Source organism: Cydia strobilella, chromosome 8 (assembly GCF_947568885.1).
Source record: "Cydia strobilella chromosome 8, ilCydStro3.1, whole genome shotgun sequence".
NCBI lineage: Eukaryota > Metazoa > Arthropoda > Insecta > Lepidoptera > Tortricidae > Cydia > Cydia strobilella.
The window spans coordinates 14,091,415-14,109,453 of NC_086048.1; the positions used below are offsets into that span (position 1 = coordinate 14,091,415).

At 37.4% G+C, this 18,039-nt stretch overlaps 3 protein-coding genes across 3 annotated transcripts; 2 read left to right on the forward strand and 1 right to left on the reverse strand.

Annotated features, from left to right (window-relative positions):
- Positions 1-382: 382 nt before the first annotated feature.
- Positions 383-9,289, forward strand: LOC134743681 (protein AAR2 homolog). The gene is made up of 6 exons (XM_063677277.1): positions 383-691; positions 1,174-1,376; positions 2,228-2,473; positions 2,901-3,027; positions 6,035-6,449; positions 7,040-9,289. The coding sequence occupies exons 1-6, from the start codon at positions 489-491 to the stop codon at positions 7,106-7,108; spliced, it is 1,263 nt and encodes a 420-aa protein (XP_063533347.1). The 5' UTR covers positions 383-488; the 3' UTR covers positions 7,109-9,289.
- Positions 9,290-9,954: 665 nt separating this feature from the next.
- On the reverse strand, positions 9,955-14,736 carry LOC134743754 (MKI67 FHA domain-interacting nucleolar phosphoprotein-like). Its single transcript, XM_063677398.1, has 9 exons — positions 14,534-14,736; positions 14,341-14,460; positions 13,824-14,001; positions 13,363-13,463; positions 12,805-12,866; positions 12,355-12,553; positions 11,458-11,813; positions 10,513-10,727; positions 9,955-10,102 (listed from the first exon to the last, which is right to left on the reverse strand). The coding sequence occupies exons 1-9, from the start codon at positions 14,612-14,614 to the stop codon at positions 10,014-10,016; spliced, it is 1,401 nt and encodes a 466-aa protein (XP_063533468.1). The 5' UTR covers positions 14,615-14,736; the 3' UTR covers positions 9,955-10,013.
- An 811-nt stretch (positions 14,737-15,547) lies between these two features.
- On the forward strand, positions 15,548-18,019 carry LOC134743761 (PCI domain-containing protein 2 homolog). Its single transcript, XM_063677408.1, has 3 exons — positions 15,548-15,986; positions 16,580-16,748; positions 17,141-18,019. Exons 1-3 carry the CDS (start codon positions 15,771-15,773, stop codon positions 17,947-17,949), a joined length of 1,194 nt encoding a protein of 397 aa, XP_063533478.1. The 5' UTR covers positions 15,548-15,770; the 3' UTR covers positions 17,950-18,019.
- The last annotated feature ends 20 nt before the right edge of the window (positions 18,020-18,039 follow it).

Here is an 18,039-nt window from a genome sequence, read left to right on the forward strand (position 1 = left end):
AAAAACATAGAATAATTGATAAAAATCTTTCAAATTCGTGACGTTCGAATTTGAACTATTTTTACTTGAATGAGGGTGACGCACAGAAATAAAGTCAAATGAAAACAATGAAAGTACCAAATGATATCAAATATGAAAGTAACAAACAAGTATAAAAGTCGTAACAGACTACCGCACCGCACCGCGACCTTGGTGCGGTTAAAGTATCTTTCTCGCTCTTACTTATAGCTGCGTCCTTAACGCACGTACGGCGACCACCTTACACACCATCGATACGTGTGGTAGTCTGTTACGGCTTAAAGATTTTTATTTTCAGTTACCACTTTTGTAATTTTGTATTGAGAAACCGGTACAGGTACAACCTAAAAAAGGTTAAATGTCATGTCACATCACTAGTGAAACCTCTGACATTCTCAACAAATGTAAACATATTGATTTGTTGTATTTTTAACTTATTTTATTGACTTGCGGCAAAGGTTCATTACAAAATGGACCAGGAGACCGCGAAGAAGCTCCTCGTCGAGGGCGGGACGTTCGTGTTCCTCGGTGTACCTGAGGAAACGCAGTTTGGCATTGACATGCAATGCTGGAACACTGATGAGGATTTCCGTGGAATTAAAATGATTCCACCGGGTTTACACTACGTGCACTACTCAGCGGTCAGCAAGAGTACCGGGGACGTCTGCCCAAGGTGAGAGATAATGTTTTATTTATTTTATTTTCATAACTTTTGGCTGTTTAAGAAACTTGTGCTTGATCCTTCACCCGGAAATCAATCCGATCCCTATGGGGTCCACAAACCGCCACTCGGGTGCCACATACGGCGTTTCGTAAAAAAAAAACCTACTTGAAATATTGAGAGTATCAAATCAATGTTTGTGGCTCTTTGTGATTATTATCTTACAACAGTTACAACATCATTTGATGGTTCTCTACTATGGGTTCCCCTCTTAAAAATTTGCTTAATGGGGTGTATGGGAATGCTACCAATATGCTGTGTAAGAGTGCAGTTTCTTTTATTTATTTATTTTACCTGTAGGGACACATGTTTTACTTTTATAAGATTAGACCAAAAGTACAATGAAGGTATGTCTTGGTTATAAAGTCTGATAAATTGTTTCTGTATTCTAAGAGCAGCATAATCTTGTAAATAATTTCCACTTTTAAACATAGGTCTGGATTTATGCACTACTTCAACAAAAAAGAGTTTCTCGTAAAGATGTGGGACAAGAAGACGGAAGACATAAGCACAGAGGAGATAAGCGAGGAGAGCATCCAGCGGTTGAAGGACAACCTGTTCAACTTGGACCGGCACCTGGCTCCGTACCCTTATGAGATATGGCAGAAATGGAAGCTGCTTACATCACAGATAACAGGTAATTGGCAACATGTGATGGCTAATTTTGTGCCAAATAAAAATATTGAAAAGTTTATAACAATGTCTCAATGCAACATCAACAGCCTTTTTTTAAATCTTTATTTTAATTAGAAAAAGAGTTACCAATGTCACAAAGTAATTTTTGTATATGAAATTCTGCATACTTTGCAAAAACTTCTTAAAATGTTACTATTTGATAACTAGTCAATAGCATTGTCTTATATATCAGGGAAAAAATAGTTATCCCAAAAGTTTTGAAAAATCTTACAATTTCTTTGTCCAAGTCCAATTTGTTATAGTCGAACCAGTCAGACTTACTTCTTTTCAAAATATTGCACAACTCTCTCTCTCTCTCTCTCTCTCTCTCTCTCTCTCTCTCTCTCTCTCTAGCCCTTTTCTACCCTTCGGGAATCTCCCTCCCTCATTCACTCTCACCCTCCTTCATTTTGCGCCATTCGTCATTGTTATGTGCGACCTGGAGCCACTTCTTCCCCGCAGTCCTTTTGATGTCGTTGTCCCAACGCATCTGGGGTCTACTTTGAGTACTTCGTTTACTCCACGAATCGATCTTTCGTAGTGCTATATGACCAGCCCATTCCCACTTCAAACTGGCTACGCGTTTTACAACATCAGTGACCTTGCTCTGTGGTCTCAGCCACTCATTCGTTTTACGGTGTCAATGTGATCCCCATCAGTTCTTATTGCACAACTAGTTGCAATCATATTGGTCGAATATTACACCAATTGGTTTAAAACTGTGCTTGGTTTAATGCTGTTTCCAATACATTCATGTTAACATCCTACACCCTGACACCAAAATAAACTTAAACTTTTTATCTAACATTTCAGCTGAACTCGCAACAAAACTGTCTCCAGAAAAGGGTATCATCCGAGCCTCAGTGGAACTCCTCTCCATGACGGATGAAGACCGGCCGCGAGGCACCAAGTCCGAGTCAATGGAGAGCCAGGAGGAACCTGAAACACCAACTGAGGAGGGTGCAGAGACTCCGGGGCAATCCGATGCTAAGAGAGCCAAGAGAGTCACTAGAGCTGAGAAGGAGAATGCTATGTTACCAGACTTGAAACCTGTGCCCGGTAAACTTCTTTTTACAAGCTTTTATTTGACTTGCCCTGTTAGCATGTTAGTTAGTGGGGGTCAAATCTTGGAAGCTAAATTTGACCCATTTTCCAATTTCCTATTGAGAACCTCACAGACATGTAAGTTGGGTCACAATGGAATATTATGGGTACCATAGAGCTGATCTGATGATGGACATAAGAAGAGGTGGCCATAGGAACTCTGTGATAACACAATATGGTTTGTTAGAATTGTCTCGATGAATTTTAGTTGCCTGTAGGCTTAGCACAGGAGAGGTGCGACTGTATCTGCGGGTAGTCTATCTGGCGGGCGAGGTACTGTCGCGCCCTTCCTGCGCTAGGCCTACTATTGAAAGAAAAAGTACAGTCAGCAATAAAAGCTTGTATCAAAAATTTTGATAAAAACCTTATTGTCACATTGCAGGCGCCTCAATGAGGTTCACAGAAATACCGCAGGACAAATACCCTCCGGGCTCCACTCCAGAAGAAATCACCAAGCATTACTTAGACCAGTCCTACTCTTTAGAGCTGATGATCGCGCAACACAATGAGTAAGTATGCTAATTACGCAGGGCGGCGTGCCGCGTCCAATAGTATTTTATCTACGCACATATCATTAGTGCTCTAAAATGCGTTCAGTTCAGAAACCGTAGGAAAGGACCAGTATTATAGTAATTATTATTACAACCAGTTTTACTATGAGAACTTTCTTATCTGTGGTAGTAGGTAAAATCTGTACTTTAATGTTATTACATTATAGATTTTTGTAAAGTTATGAGTTTAAATTTGGAACAGCTGTTAAAACTCAAGTGGGTCTCTAATTCTAGTATCCATAGATATTAAAACAGTTATCGATACGAAACGTCAATTCAGTATGTTTTCAGATTCTTCAGATTCTGATTCTGATAGTTAAGACAGTTGAAATTTTCACTAGGCTTGTGTAGTACATGTACTAAAATCAAAAAAGACACGATTCCCTCCACTGTACTAGACCGAACTATTCCCTAATGATTCTGCTCTTAGTACGTTTTAGTACACTACGCGCGAACGAAACAGAATGGGAGCGAGGACCGAGGAGTGACAATGTCAGCAAAGCGATCCGAGTGATCCGACCGAACTAAAACTAAATGTCGACTCTCTCGATCGTAAAGATGCAATTGATGCAATTTAATTGATGCAAATTTATAGTGTAATTTTCATCCTGAAATAAATAAATCTAAATCTCTGTACTAAAAGTCCGAACTAGTACAGTTGTGAGATTGTACTAGGTGGGAGCGATCTTTTCAGTGAACGAGCATGCACAACTCTAATTTTCACAGATGATGTATTTCTGTTGCCGCTATAACAACAAATACTAAAAACAGAATGAAATAAATATTTAAGTGGGGCACCCATACAACAAACGTGATTTTTTTGCCGTTTTTTTGACCCTTAGTGCGCGAGTCCGATTTGCACTTGGCCGGTTTTTTAAATATAAACCGCACGACATTTGATCTCTAGTGGCATGAGAATAGGGACTTCACTCGTTTGTCTATAATTTTAAAGAAACGTTCGTACCCATCTTAGAGTACTTATGATATGTGTGTAGATAAAGTAGTGTATGCCACTGTACATAATTAGGCCTTAAAATTAAAACACTCGTGTAATTCTATTATGAAACCTGCTCTTAAGGCCTCTCATTATGTATCAGTTGCATAAACTACTATTATACAACCGTAATATAATGGAGAGTTTTTCAGTTGAGTATCGTAGCCCACGAAGCTTGCTGAGTGGCCTTATTGGGTACGAGATTGAAAAGCTTGATTATATCACTATTGCTATTATTGTATACATTACTTTTTCTACGAGTCAACAAAAATAATACTTTTAACTAGTAAATAGAATCATATACCTGGGTCCTCTTCTCTTTGTTGTTTTTATTAATGACCTAGTCGAGCGTCTGTCGTGTCCATGCTTACTGTACGCAGATGACCTCAAGATCTACTCAACAATAACTAACGTCCAAAACTGTGAAATCCTTCAGAGTAATCTGAATGCAATTGCAGAATGGTGCATCTCCAATCGTATGTTCCTAAATACGGATAAATGTTACGTAATTTCTTTCTCAACGTCAAAACAAAAGTTAATTTTTAATTATTCTCTAAATAATTTCACGCTTAATCGTACATCCGTAATTAGGGACCTTGGTATCTGCTTTGACGAAAAATTAACATTCCAATCTCACTATGAGTACTTGATTTCAAAAGGTTTCAAGATTAATGGTTTTATATCTCGCTTTACCAAGGATTTAAAAAACTCATACGTTTTAAAATACTTATACTGCTCCTTGGTTAGGAGCACTTTAGAGTATGGATCTGTAATATGGGCACCTTATTACAACACTCACGTCGACAGGTTAGAAAAAGTGCAAAAGCAGTTTCTTAATATCCTCAGCTTCAGGCTCCAGCTTGGTCGCAGCCTCAGATCATATGCCAGCAGGCTCAAGTACTTCAATATTCCATCCCTTGCAAATCGCAGGAAGTGCAGCGAACTGTTAATACTTTATAAAATTGTACACTCCAAAATTGACTGTCCCACCCTTCTTTCTCTTCTAAATTTTGTCACTCGATACAAATCTCGCAACCCCTCACTCAAAATATTTCATCTACAGATCTACAAAAACAACACATCATTTTATAATCCCATAACAAGAATGTGTCGCTTATATAACGAAACCGTTACCGAGAATCCGTCCTTAGATATATTTGAATGCAGCTTACCCACATTCAAAAATAAAATCCGCAAAATTTTGTGTCCATAGGCTGCGTTCATAATTGTAATTTCCGTAAACGCTTTTTGATTAATTAATTAATTGAAAATATTTAGTATAATTTAGTTTTAGTTTTAGACTTAGGTAGATTAATTACTAGCGCACGCAACTCTGTAAACTGGATCTTGCTACTGTTTATTTTACTTTTCTGTCCATAATCTTGTGTAGAAATGGCATCTCACCTCCCTAGCAATAAATTGTAACTAAATCTTCTAATCCTGTGCACACATGCTTAGAGTTATAGTCTAGATCTGAACTGTATGCTAATATTGTATTAATTTCTGAAATTGTCTGTAACTTGTTTTGTGAGCCAAATAAATAAAATAAAATAAATATAGGTAAACAAACACAAACCAAAAGTATACAGCTAAGATATGCGAGCAGCCGCGATAGCTTCATACTTATACGCGCCACTTCGTAATTAACGCTCGATGCTTAGCACTCTAACCATTAGACTTTAGAATACCACCATAAACATTAGAATAGTAGAGCAATTAAGTAGGTAGTGCAAAATATTACATATGGTGCTACTTTCTCGCACTAGTGCGTAAAAGAGCACTTTTCGTACATATGTCGGAAGTTTAAAGGGCCATATGTACTGTAAAACGTTGTACGATACACCTGCGAATAGGTAATTCGCAACTCGTGTCGATTTAAACACTCCCAGCGGTCGTGTTTTAATTTATCGCCACTCGTTGCGAACTTCCTCTTTTCCGCACTTGTATCGTAAATAACTATTTTAATTCTAGGCCCCTGCACATCATTGGAGAGCTCCAACTAGCATATCTTTGCTTCCTAATCGGCCACTCCCTTGAATGCTTCGACCACTGGAAGAGCCTCGTTATCCTCCTCTGCTCATGCGACGATGCCATCCACAAATACAGGAGCGTCTTCTTCCACTTCATCAGAACAATGGAGATACAAATCGAGGAAATGCCCGAGGACTTCCTAGCAGATATCGTCATGAACAAGAACCTAGTATATAAGAAGCTGAGAGAGTTATTCAGAACAGCTTATGTGAGCAAAGTGGATGGACGACTCCTGACAATGATTGAAAGATTCAAGGAGAATTTAACAGAGAAATTGCAGTGGGATTTCACGGGATTGGACGCTGATGATGATGATGAGAGGCCGGTTATTGTTAAATTGGATGGTACAGACACAGTGTAAAAAGTAACAGTGGACCGCCCTTGATGTTTGCGTAGACACCGCACAAGAACACAATAGGGTTGTCACAGACTTTTACACAACTGCCCAAAATAATATGTGACAATTAATAAGACACGCTAGCCCTGTAAGTAGTACCGAGCTACTAACAATGGCGATGTATGCAGCTCGGGTGCGCGCGACTCGCCCCTCGCACCCCGCACGATTGCCCTGTCTAGACAACTTCGTCGAATGACTGTATTGTTTTATAGACTGTGATACCAAAGAGAATTAAGAAGACATAGAGTGCTCACTCCATACATCGGTTTTGTTACCAAAAAGACTATTATTTTCGTAGTCTACGTCTAGCGTCAAGTACTGCTACCTACTGTCACATGTGTCGCGACTGACGACTAATAACTAATATTATAAGCAGGAGTTGAAAATGGAGTTCCGGTTACTCTGGTTATAATATTAGCTGAAAATCGTTAGACTTTCTGTTTGCCGCTAGATGTAGAGTACGAAAATAATAGTCTTTTTGGTAACAAAACCGATGTATGAAGTGAGCACTCTATGTCTTCTTAATTCTCTCTGGTGATACAGAGTAGATACGAATGTTTGATCGTTTAGAAACAATTGGAATTTTTGAAATATACCCGAAGTCCCGGAGACTATAATGTAACGCCAACGTGGAGGTCAAATAATTGTACCTGATTTGTATTTGGATTGTTTGAGATAACCAAAATCCATTCAAATATTGAGCAGCCTGGGCAAAGAAATACAAATTGTACTGAGTTTGTGTAAATTATGATTTATTTTTCAAATAGTTTCAATGATAGGTATATAAATATAATATATATGTGCATTTTAAGGTATCTTTAGCATTAAATTTATCGGATTGTTGTGTGAATTGATGATATTATTTTATATCTTTATTTTTATGGTTCCGTTCCAACATTGCAAAACTCCGATATATTTAATGTTAGTGAAAATCTGTGACAAGTAAATTAGTATTTCTCTGGGTTTTACCCGGTTATGGTTGGTGCCAAGTGGGATTGTATAACCTTGTAGGCAAGCAGATACCTAATCATACCCACATTAAATAAATAAAAAAATAAAAATAATTTATTTTCAGACAGTTACAGTCCATAGTTGTTAGTACTTAATTATTTCTCTAATCGAAAAATCATTATCTTAATCATTTACTTAATCATATCTCTAATCTAAATGCTCTAGTACAAATACTGTTCATAGCACTAGTCTCTTTATATTAGTTGTACTTAGATGTTTTTCTATTGATGACTTTTTAAATCATTCGTCAGTGTAGTATTTTAGTACACATACCGTAAGCCAAAATAAAATCATTTTGGACTTAAGAGTCCCCGGCATGCTAGGCCGAAATTCACCTTCCCATACAAACGGAGTTTCGTTCTCATTTCAAAACTACGTGTTGGATTATAATGAAACTTTGCGCATACAATGACATGAGGTATATCTAGGCCTGTAATCCGTTTATATAGCTCTAGTAATTCTAGTATAAAACATATAATATATAAAACAAACGAAATAGAGCAAAACCAAGTTTCGTATGAAAAATTTAAATTCGCTGTATTTTTTTAACTATTGTATCTGTAGCTACATACACTAATTACAGACCTAGATATACCTTATCCTATTGTAAGTACAAAGTTTCAGAGCAATCTAGCTAGTCGTTTTAAAATGAGAGCGTAAGTGTTTAAGCTAACTTTAAGGTAATTTTGCGATTTCGCGTTTGTTCATCGCTACAAGTGTTGGGTGACCCAAACCCGCCATCGCGCCCGCCTACAACGACAGCGCAAGACCTCCCTAAACCGGTTATCTCATCGCGCGCTGCAGTACGTGACGCTGACGGCCGCCCGTCGTGACCGCTGCTCACTCATGCACTGTCAGTGCTTGAAAATGGAGACCAAGGCTCTCCGAAACATGTCGCGCGAGTGACTAAAAATACGTGTGAAACCGCAAAATTAGCTTAAAGTTAATATGTATTCGATTGTAACTACGTTTGTATGGAGAACCGAGCTTGCCGGGAACATTACCATTCGAACGCCACGGCTATCGCGGCGCGGTCATCTTGAACCTTGTCGTAATGCAAGAACGTTGATATTGGGCTGTAGCTGCGCGACAGTTAACCTCTTTGGCGGTAAAAGTGTTAACTTCCAGTGACAATAGGACCAGTGAACAGTGAAATAAATTCCCGCATAAACCTATTCCTGTCCTGTCCCACAGAAACGCACGTATTTTGTGGAAACGGTTCAAAATGAAATGGTTTCAATAACCAACAATTTATTTAGGGTTCCATACCCAGAGGGTAAAAATGGGACCCTATTACTAAGACTCCGCTGTCTGTCTGTCAGGCTGTATCTCACGAACCGTCATAGCTAGACAGTTGAAATTTTCACAGATGATGTATTTCTGTTGCCGCTATAACAACAAATACTAAAAACAGAATAAAATAAATATTTAAGTGGGGCTTCCATACAACGCACGTGATTTTTTTGCGTAATGGTACGGAACCCTTCGTGCGCGAGCCCGACTCGCACTTGGCCGGTTTTTAGTCTTGGGAATAACTAAACGTCCGTAAATCACACTTGTGAATGCTTCATTCGCGCCGTTTGTTTTTTGTACGATTTTAGTAGTATTTTATGATAGTTATGTTTAAGCAAAGGTATCCTTCATTACCATCACGGCTCGATGACCTTGCTATTTTGTTATAATGAATTCTTATAAGTAGTACAGTTTAGAACTGTAGCTTTATGTACTGTGTACATCCCTAGGATCCACATCAAAATAATTGTAGACTGGTACTGTTACACATGCTCTAGAATAGCATGTTAACCCTTAAATGCATAATGATGTATATATATGCATCGTATATTTGATGGTCCGTGGCTCAATATGCAGCTATCCAAAATCACAAAAAATCATGCATTTAAGGGTTAAAAGCGTGCTAGTAGTATGCTTATTATGAGCATGCTTATGAACACGTTTGCTAGCAATAAGCATGCTAGTATTTAGTGGAACCTGCTGCGAACGAGTGATCGATACTAGCATGCTTCAATAAGCAAACCTGTTCACACGCGCTAAGCACGCCCATTGAGCAAATGCTATTACCTCTAGTATGAATCTTCTTGTGCCAAGCGCTCAGACACAATGGCCGACCGAAACACACAAAGGCACAAAATAAATGATAGCTTTTGTTTAACAGATTAGAAGAAGAATCATTTGAGAAGATTTGATGCACTAGCATGTGTTTAGGACGTGCTACTTTTAATGTTGGCAAATAGCAAATGTAAACAGCAGATCATGTGTAACAGTACCTTAAATATCCTTTTGTGATCCTTGCCCTAATAATATACCAATGTCAATTTTATACTAGATTCTAGGTGTTTTTGATCAATATTAGCTTTAGTGCAATAAATAGACGTTATTTTCTGATCATCTGTGAATTCTATTTCAATTGTAAGTACATATAATAAATAAAATGTACCTGTCAAATGTCTTCGTTTTAATGGAAAAATAAAATCGATATTTATAAACAATTACTTATGCTTTATTTTTCTTTTTAAATTGTTTATTTCTTGGCTTCTTATCTTTCTTCTCAAACTTCGGTTTCTTGGGTGACACTTCGGGTTCTGTAATAAAAGTAAGAACTATACGATCCAGTCACAAGAAAATGAAAACAGTGAGTTGTTTGTATTTTAGATAGAATCGTAAATTATAAATGGTTGGCGGTAGTAAAAGCCAGATCACCGATTGCGATACAAGTTGAAGCGCGCCGTGTGTAGAGTTGTGCCGTTCCCCATACAAAATGGGGAACGTTCCCGTGAACGGCATAACTCTAGCCGTGTGAGAGCATAGGTTGCATTTGCATCACGCCATCACCATGTGTGAGAAAGGTCTTTGTTAAATATTATGTAGCCTATTAATTTACTAAATCATCCCAATATTAGTTGAGATTTGTTTTATTATTTTAACAATGGTAATATCTTATTAACAACATTAGAACATGTATTTAAAATAAAATTTCAAATAGTTAACTTACGTTGGTTTTTCCTTTTAACGGCCTGCTGAGCCGCAGGTGCTTTCTTGCCCTGTGCAACATTGACTGGCTTTGACCCTTTCTTGGGCTGAGGCGTTGGTTTCTGAGCTTTAGGACCACTAGCAGTCTTGGAAGCCTGCTTAGGCGGAGGCAAAGCTACAAGAGGTTTCTTGCCCTTTTTCTGCTTGATTGGTATCAATTGTGGTATTTCTTCCTCACTGAAAAATTACAGCAAATTAATATCAGTTTGACTAAATTAAGAGTGTTTGTTTTATCAAAATAATTTTGTTTGTCTTATTTATTTCCTGTCTCGTTTACATAAGCTTTGACAATTTCGCGTTGGATCCCTGTCTTATTGTTAAAATTATTGGTGTAATTACACCAATACTTTCTAGTGATGATAATTAACATAGAAAAGGTCTATCTGCGATTACAAAATTACGACGAATGTTTAAAATATATCATCGTCATTGTCAAAAATCAGAACTGCTCTATGCTTGAAGCTCAGAATAAATAAGTGGAAAATTTACTGCCTTGGGTAAGACTTTACCTCACGGCCTCTGGATCGATACTCCAGTGCTCTGCCAACTGAGCCACCAAGACCTCATCCATAGTCAGCAAATCTTCCCACTATGTGGGTCTAGGGGACCCTAGCGACATCTACCGTAAGAGCGTTACACTTCTTAAACGGCCACCGGAGTTCCAAGTCATTGCTCTATGCTTAAGTATCTGTTTCTCAACTATCTTACATCAGTTACATCAAGGATAATATGAAAATGTTAACAAGCAGGCATTGAAAAAGTAAATGGTCCACACGGATTGAGCCGCCTCGCGAGCAGTCTGTGTAGTCGTGCCTCCTAAGCAAACGCGCGGCTACGATGCGCCGGTAGAGGCACATCTATACAGGTGGAGCTGATTCGCGTGGCCTAGCCGCGCCTATTGACTAACCTTTCTTCATCAACACTTTCCCCTTCATCATCACTTTCCTCTTCATCATCGCTTTCCTCTTTATCATCACTTTCCTCTTCATCATCATCATTTTCATCACCAGAAGACGCATCTGAATCATTCGCCAGCATCTTCTCATACTCATCAGAGTCAAAGTCTAAGGAACTGTCACTCTCTTCCGCCTCTTCTGCAATTTTGATGAAGTTTTCAGGCAACTTCACGCCAGCTGCTTGCATTTTCTTCTGTTTCTCGTTCTGTTTTGCCTTATCACTTTCTTGAGGCTTTTTGACATCTTTCTTGGTTTTTCCTTTAGCAGATTTCTGTTGTTTAGTTTCTGGCTTCTTTTCTTTTGTCACCTAAATTATTAAGAAGCATGATCAATAACTATGAAACAAGCAAAGCAATTGGAAAATATTGTTATTATCAATTTTAATTTTGTTGTATATTGTGACTTATTTATCATAGAAAGTTAGGTAGAAAACTTTGTAATAAATTGGATAGCTTAATAGTAGGGTAAGTAAGTGCAGTGAGTATGCACTTTTGTCTCAGGTGATGCCGCATTGGCACGATTATTCCTTAGGTCAAACAAAGTTGATTTGGCCCAGAAGCCACTAGATCATACCATGCGAACCCCCAAAAAGGGGTGGTGAAAGGGTCGGCTCCCCAGGTCCAATCTATGCTATATTTCTTTCTGTTCTTAGCAACTTTTTGGAGGGTACGCACGGTACGATCTCGTGGCTCATGAATCAGCTTTGTTTGACCTAAAGGACAATAACAAAGGACAAAGTGCATACTGCTCCATACATTTACTGCCCTCACTTACCCTACTATTATGCATGCATATGAATTTTGAACAATTCACACTGCATTGAAATAACTGCTAAATATTGTAAAAACCTTTTCTGTTGTCTGTACAGCATTTGCTTTCTTCTTTTTATTCTGCTTTTCTTCTACCTCAATCTTTGTCTTAACAAGTTTACTTTCTGACTCAGATTTAACCTTCACATTTTCTAACAGTGCCGCAGGAACATCAACAGGTTTGAAGAAATCATAGTTTATACCTAGGTCATTAAGCTTCTTCTTGGTTTTCTGAAGACTAAAAATTGTGATTGTTTGTTAATTGTGTTGTTAATATGCAGAACTTTCCTATACTAATAAATATATTCAATTGGTATAATATGGGTACATGCAAAGCAAATTGAGTTGAATAAAAATTGGAGAAACTGTCTTAAAAGCCATATAATTTAGATAAAGTGATAAACTGGTAATGATGAAAATAAGTTAAACTGTATAAGAGTGATCGACTCTTTAGCATTACATAATATTTGTGACTGCCAAGCTACTTACTTTAAAAGCATTTTTTTGGCCTTCTTCAAATGTTCGGCATCAGTCTTTTCAGCATTATGAGCCTGTAATTTCAATAAACATTGGTTAAGTATACATATTTAAATACATAAATCTGGTATTTCACCAGATAACTACTGACAAATTATTCACAAATTAACAACTGAAGCTAATAGTTACAAAAAAACAATACGAGAAAACAATCAGAAAAATATTTCTCTATCTGTATTTAAGCAAAAATTTCATTTTTGGTACATGCTTTTATTGCTGAATGTACTTTTATTTCCAAAGCCACCTAATACTCATTGAGACAATTCTAACAACCCCAAACACATTAGTTTGCGTTGTTTTATCACTGAATATCCATGGCCACCTCCTGTCTCCATCATCTGATCAGCTCAATGTCATCACAATATTGAATTTGTCATCCAATTTACATATGCATGCAAAATTTCAGCTCAATCGGAAATCATAGTGGGTCAAATTTAGCTACCGAGATTCAACCCACACTAACAAATTAACATACATACATACAAGCTTTAAGTTTAATGTCGAATATACCTTTCTCTCTTTAATCCTCCTGTGGGCAGTGGGGTTGTGGTTGGTGCTCCAGTATTTCCTGAAGACCTTGTGCTTCTGTTTTTCAGGTGGAATGATGGCAGCTAAGAAACAGATGTAGTACAGATCAGTCATAAACATAATAAAAAACCGGCCAAGTGCGAGTCGGACTCGCGCTCCGAGGGTTCCGTACTTTTTAGTATTTGTTGTTATAGCGGCAACAGAAATATATCATCTGGGAAATTTTCAACTGTCTAGCTGTCACGGTTCATGAGATACAGCCTGGTGACAGACAGACAGACGGACAGCGGAGTCTTAGTAATAGGGTCCCGTTTTTACCCTTTGGGTACGGAACCCTAAAAAGCACAAGCTTATTACTTGTAGGCTTAACAACATTTAACTTTACTGTCAGTAAATGTGTTAAAATTTAAGCTTCAAGGCTTCTTACAAAGTAAAAGATATACCTTTGATCAGCCTCTTTCCCATGAGATAGTTGTTCATGGTCTCAGCCACAATCTCAGCGACGGCAGGTTCTCTGAACTCCACGAAAGCGTAGCCCTTGGAGCGACCCGTGCGCGGGGACCTGATCACGCGCACCTTTGTCACCATGCCGAACTGCTTGAAATACTGCGTCATTTCATGCTGAAAGACATTCAAACTAGTTAATGGCACTATTTCGAACATACTGTTAACTTCTAGTGCATTTGCACTACTACTACTACTCAAACAAACACAGGGTCAAGACGTAAAACTATAAAAACGTGTAATAAATGTTTGAGGATAATAAAATAATAAAACTTTCTCACTATACACTACATGTATTTAAATAAAAACTCATTAAATCAATAAAATATAATTCATTTGTAATCAATTAAATATATTGCAGTATTTATTGTAAGTTTCTTCTTCATCACCAAGGTTCCAAATGATTAACATACAAAAATTACAGATGTAAGCATGGTAATTTAAGTGTAAACCAACCTCGTAAAATCCGTGAGGGATATGAGATAAATAGACTAATCCTCTGTCTGGGCGCTTCTTCTTTTCCTTTTCTTTCTTACTTTCGTCATCCTTAGGTACTGCCGGCTTATGAGGTTTTTTCTGCAATAATTCATTTAAGTAAAAACGCGTTCTCAAAACATAACCTCTTAAAGCCGATATTGTAGTATCTTACCTTTAAAAGCTTTTTAATCCCTTTAATTGATTTATTGAATTTCCTCTGCTTTGTAGAGTCTAAAGCTACATTTTCCTCCATAGTAAATGTTATGAGTTATTTAATATTAAACAAAATCACTTCTGCACTACACGCTGCAAATCGGCAAGCCGGACTAAACATGAAACTAATGCTGTGCCTGTGCTCCTGTGCTGTGTGTCAAGCTGTCAATGTGTCAAATGTGTGAAATGTGTCAATGTCACTGCTGATTTTGTCAGGTCAGCTGTGACGTACATACGTTCCGAACTATTCCTTTTGACTCTATGTTAACAATTTTGCTGCTAAATTCTTCTGCAAAATGTCCCTTAAGAAATTAAAGCATGTTTCAATCATTTATTTGTAATTTTATATATTATTACCGTTTGCGATCATTATGTCTGCCTTGGTGTCTTTAAGTTTTAATGTCCCTCCGCACTCTTGCGCGAATCGCGGCGCGAAACCGCGAACGCGAGTGTGGAGTCTAGTTCGCTAATCAGCGAAATCGACTTCACACTTGCGATCGCGGCTTCTCGCCGCGTAGGCTGGAGCGCGCTTTATAATATTTCATTAGTTTTGGAACTGATCAACATTTTGTGTACACTCCAAAACAAGTAGAAAATTCTAATTATTAACGAATTAATTATAAATTCGTTATAAATGGAAAATGACAGAAAGTAGCCGTTGTAAATTTGAATTACTGTTCGTGGTCTTCAGAAATTAGATTGAAATGCTATAATTTAATAATTAATAACAGAATGAAACTTAAACATAACACCATCAATTGTATACTTGTTAATATATTTTAAGTTTAATAGTTTTGTTGTATATAATTGTTTATTCGAATTATTGTTTATTTTGTTGTTTTTAATTATAAAGCTAATTTAGAATAATAATTAAACTATATTTCCTTATACAATTAGGAGCGCTCCTTCCTCTTTTTGACGTCCATTATTTTCGTGACATTGACATGATTGAGTGATTGAAAATTGTATTTTAGTTTGTTGTGGTTATGTTATGCCTTTGCAAATTGCATTTTGTATTTTTTGTGATTATATGCTCTTTGTATTTTTCAGCACGGATAACGTTGCCGGCTTTTAAAGAGAATTTTGCCTATCTATTTGCATGGGGAGAGAAGTGCTATAGTGACTTGCGATATACTCGTAAAATCCAACTCAACTATAAACTTGGAGCGAAGAAATAAATTTAATTAGGCATAAACATGTCCATGACAATTAATACACTAAATCAGTACATTCAGTACGTTGAACGAGCATTCAGGACTGCACAGGGGGATGTTCTAGGAAGATTGTTCTCATTGCGAGACGAGCATGTGGGGAACAGAAGTCTACGGTCAAGCGACATCGCGTCGCTGGTGGATGGCAACTGCGTGGCTCCGCTGGACGATATCGTCATAGCTCACTTGTTGTGCGTCAGAGTAAGTAGTTCGAGTAAAATTAATTCTACAATAATGCTCTATTTATAATTCTGAGTTGAGATGACCACAAAACCACAGTAGCGTAATAATAGGTTGGGAAAGCAAGCAAAATGCCACTGGCTCCTGACCCGAGGGGAGCGCCAATTTGACCAAGAGACCATATGCACAAGCCCCCATTGCTTCCAATCAATGAATTTGCCACAGTCCTCAGTTGGTATAGTTGGGCATTTCTATTTAAAGTTGTACCTAAATTTTTTGTGTTCGGATTGGGAATTTTTATATTATTTCTATTCAAAATCACAAGCTTTTAGTGAAAAAAAATGTCCCCAATTTTTATGGTCTTTTGCTAACGTTTTCAATACAACCTTCTATGACCCTAACAAAATCAACAATAAAAAATTGTATGAAATTTAGGGGCTTGTGATTCTGTGGAAATAATATAAAAATTCCAAAATCTAAAATGCAAGTTTTAATAACTTTAAATAAAAATGCCACTGTCAAATCCTGAATTCCGAATCCTGAATCATGGCTTATCTATTTTTTTTTCCAGATGTGCTAAACAACTTCATTATTCTTAAAATTTAAACTTACAGGCACTTTTTATGAAGGACTACATGGAAGCATTCAACTATCAAAGCTCTTGTGTGGCATCCGTGGTTCGTCTCCTACAGAACCAGAAGGAAGAGAACTGGAGTTTGCCACTCATGTACACTGTCTGCTTGGACCTGCGGTTGGTGGCTCAGAAGGCTGAGGGTGCTAATAGTAAGTTACTAAGAAATCTTGCCAGCTCTTGCTTATGATAAGTAGGGTAAGGTGAAACTTGGAAGTACATAAATAAATTGTTTCTTAAGCATGCAGAATTCTATATAATAGTTTTGTACCATTATGTACCACCCAGTAACATCTATTAAGTATTTGAATGCATTGAGAAAGAATACTCAGTATGCACGGCGGGCTGTATGCTTGTTTGTCAAATTTTCAATCTGATAACCTGATAATTTTCAAAGTTCAGGTATCTTATATTCCAACAACCTTAGCCGCCTAGTGCTTTTGTCAACTATGTGTTTGTAATTTTTCAAAATTGGTTTTGTGATGTGATGATCAAAAATGTACTTGTATCAATATTCTCTTATATTATTTTATTCTCTTTTCAGTGCAAAGTAATGGCAAAATCATGGAAAAGGCAGCAGAGAGCTTACTAGCATGCTTCAGAGTGTGTGCCGCAGACAACAGATCTTCTGATGAGGACACCAAGAGGCTGGGCATGTTGAACCTTGTGAATCAACTCCTTAAAGTCTATTTTCGAATAAACAAGTTGCACTTATGCAAGCCACTGATTAGAGCGATAGATTCATCACCATTCAAAGATCAATTTCCACTCGCTCAGCAGATCACATACAGGTATTTTGTAGGCCGTAAAGCAATGTTCGACTCTGACTACCGCTCGGCTGACGAATTTTTATCATTTGCATTTCAAAAGTGCCACTACAAAAGCAGCAGAAACAAAAGACTGATACTAACTTATTTAGTACCGGTGAAGATGCTTCTAGGCTTCATGCCAGCCAGAGATCTGCTTCAGAAATATGACTTAATGCAGTTTTGGGATTTAGTATCAGCTGTCAAAAATGGAGATTTAAGAGGCATAGACAGAGTAATGGAGGAACATGAGACATTCTTTATTAGAGCTGGTATTTACTTGATTGTAGAGAAATTGAAGATTACGGCATATAGAAATTTGTTTAGGAAAGTTTTCTTGGCAGAGGGTACGCATCAGATTGACATAGCAAGCTTCCAAGCGGCTTTACAATTGATGGGACAGCTTGACGTTGATGCCGATGAGACGCAATGTATTGTTGCCAATATGATATATGATGGGAAGATAAAAGGATATATTTCATACCAACACAAGAAAGTTGTGGTGAGTAAGGCAAATGCGTTTCCTCCACTTTCAAGTCTTTACTAATATTATAGTTTTACGCAATGTGTATTATTGTATGACTGTTTTTTTTTAAAGAATAAATTCAATAAACATACCTTTTACATTTGTTGTTAA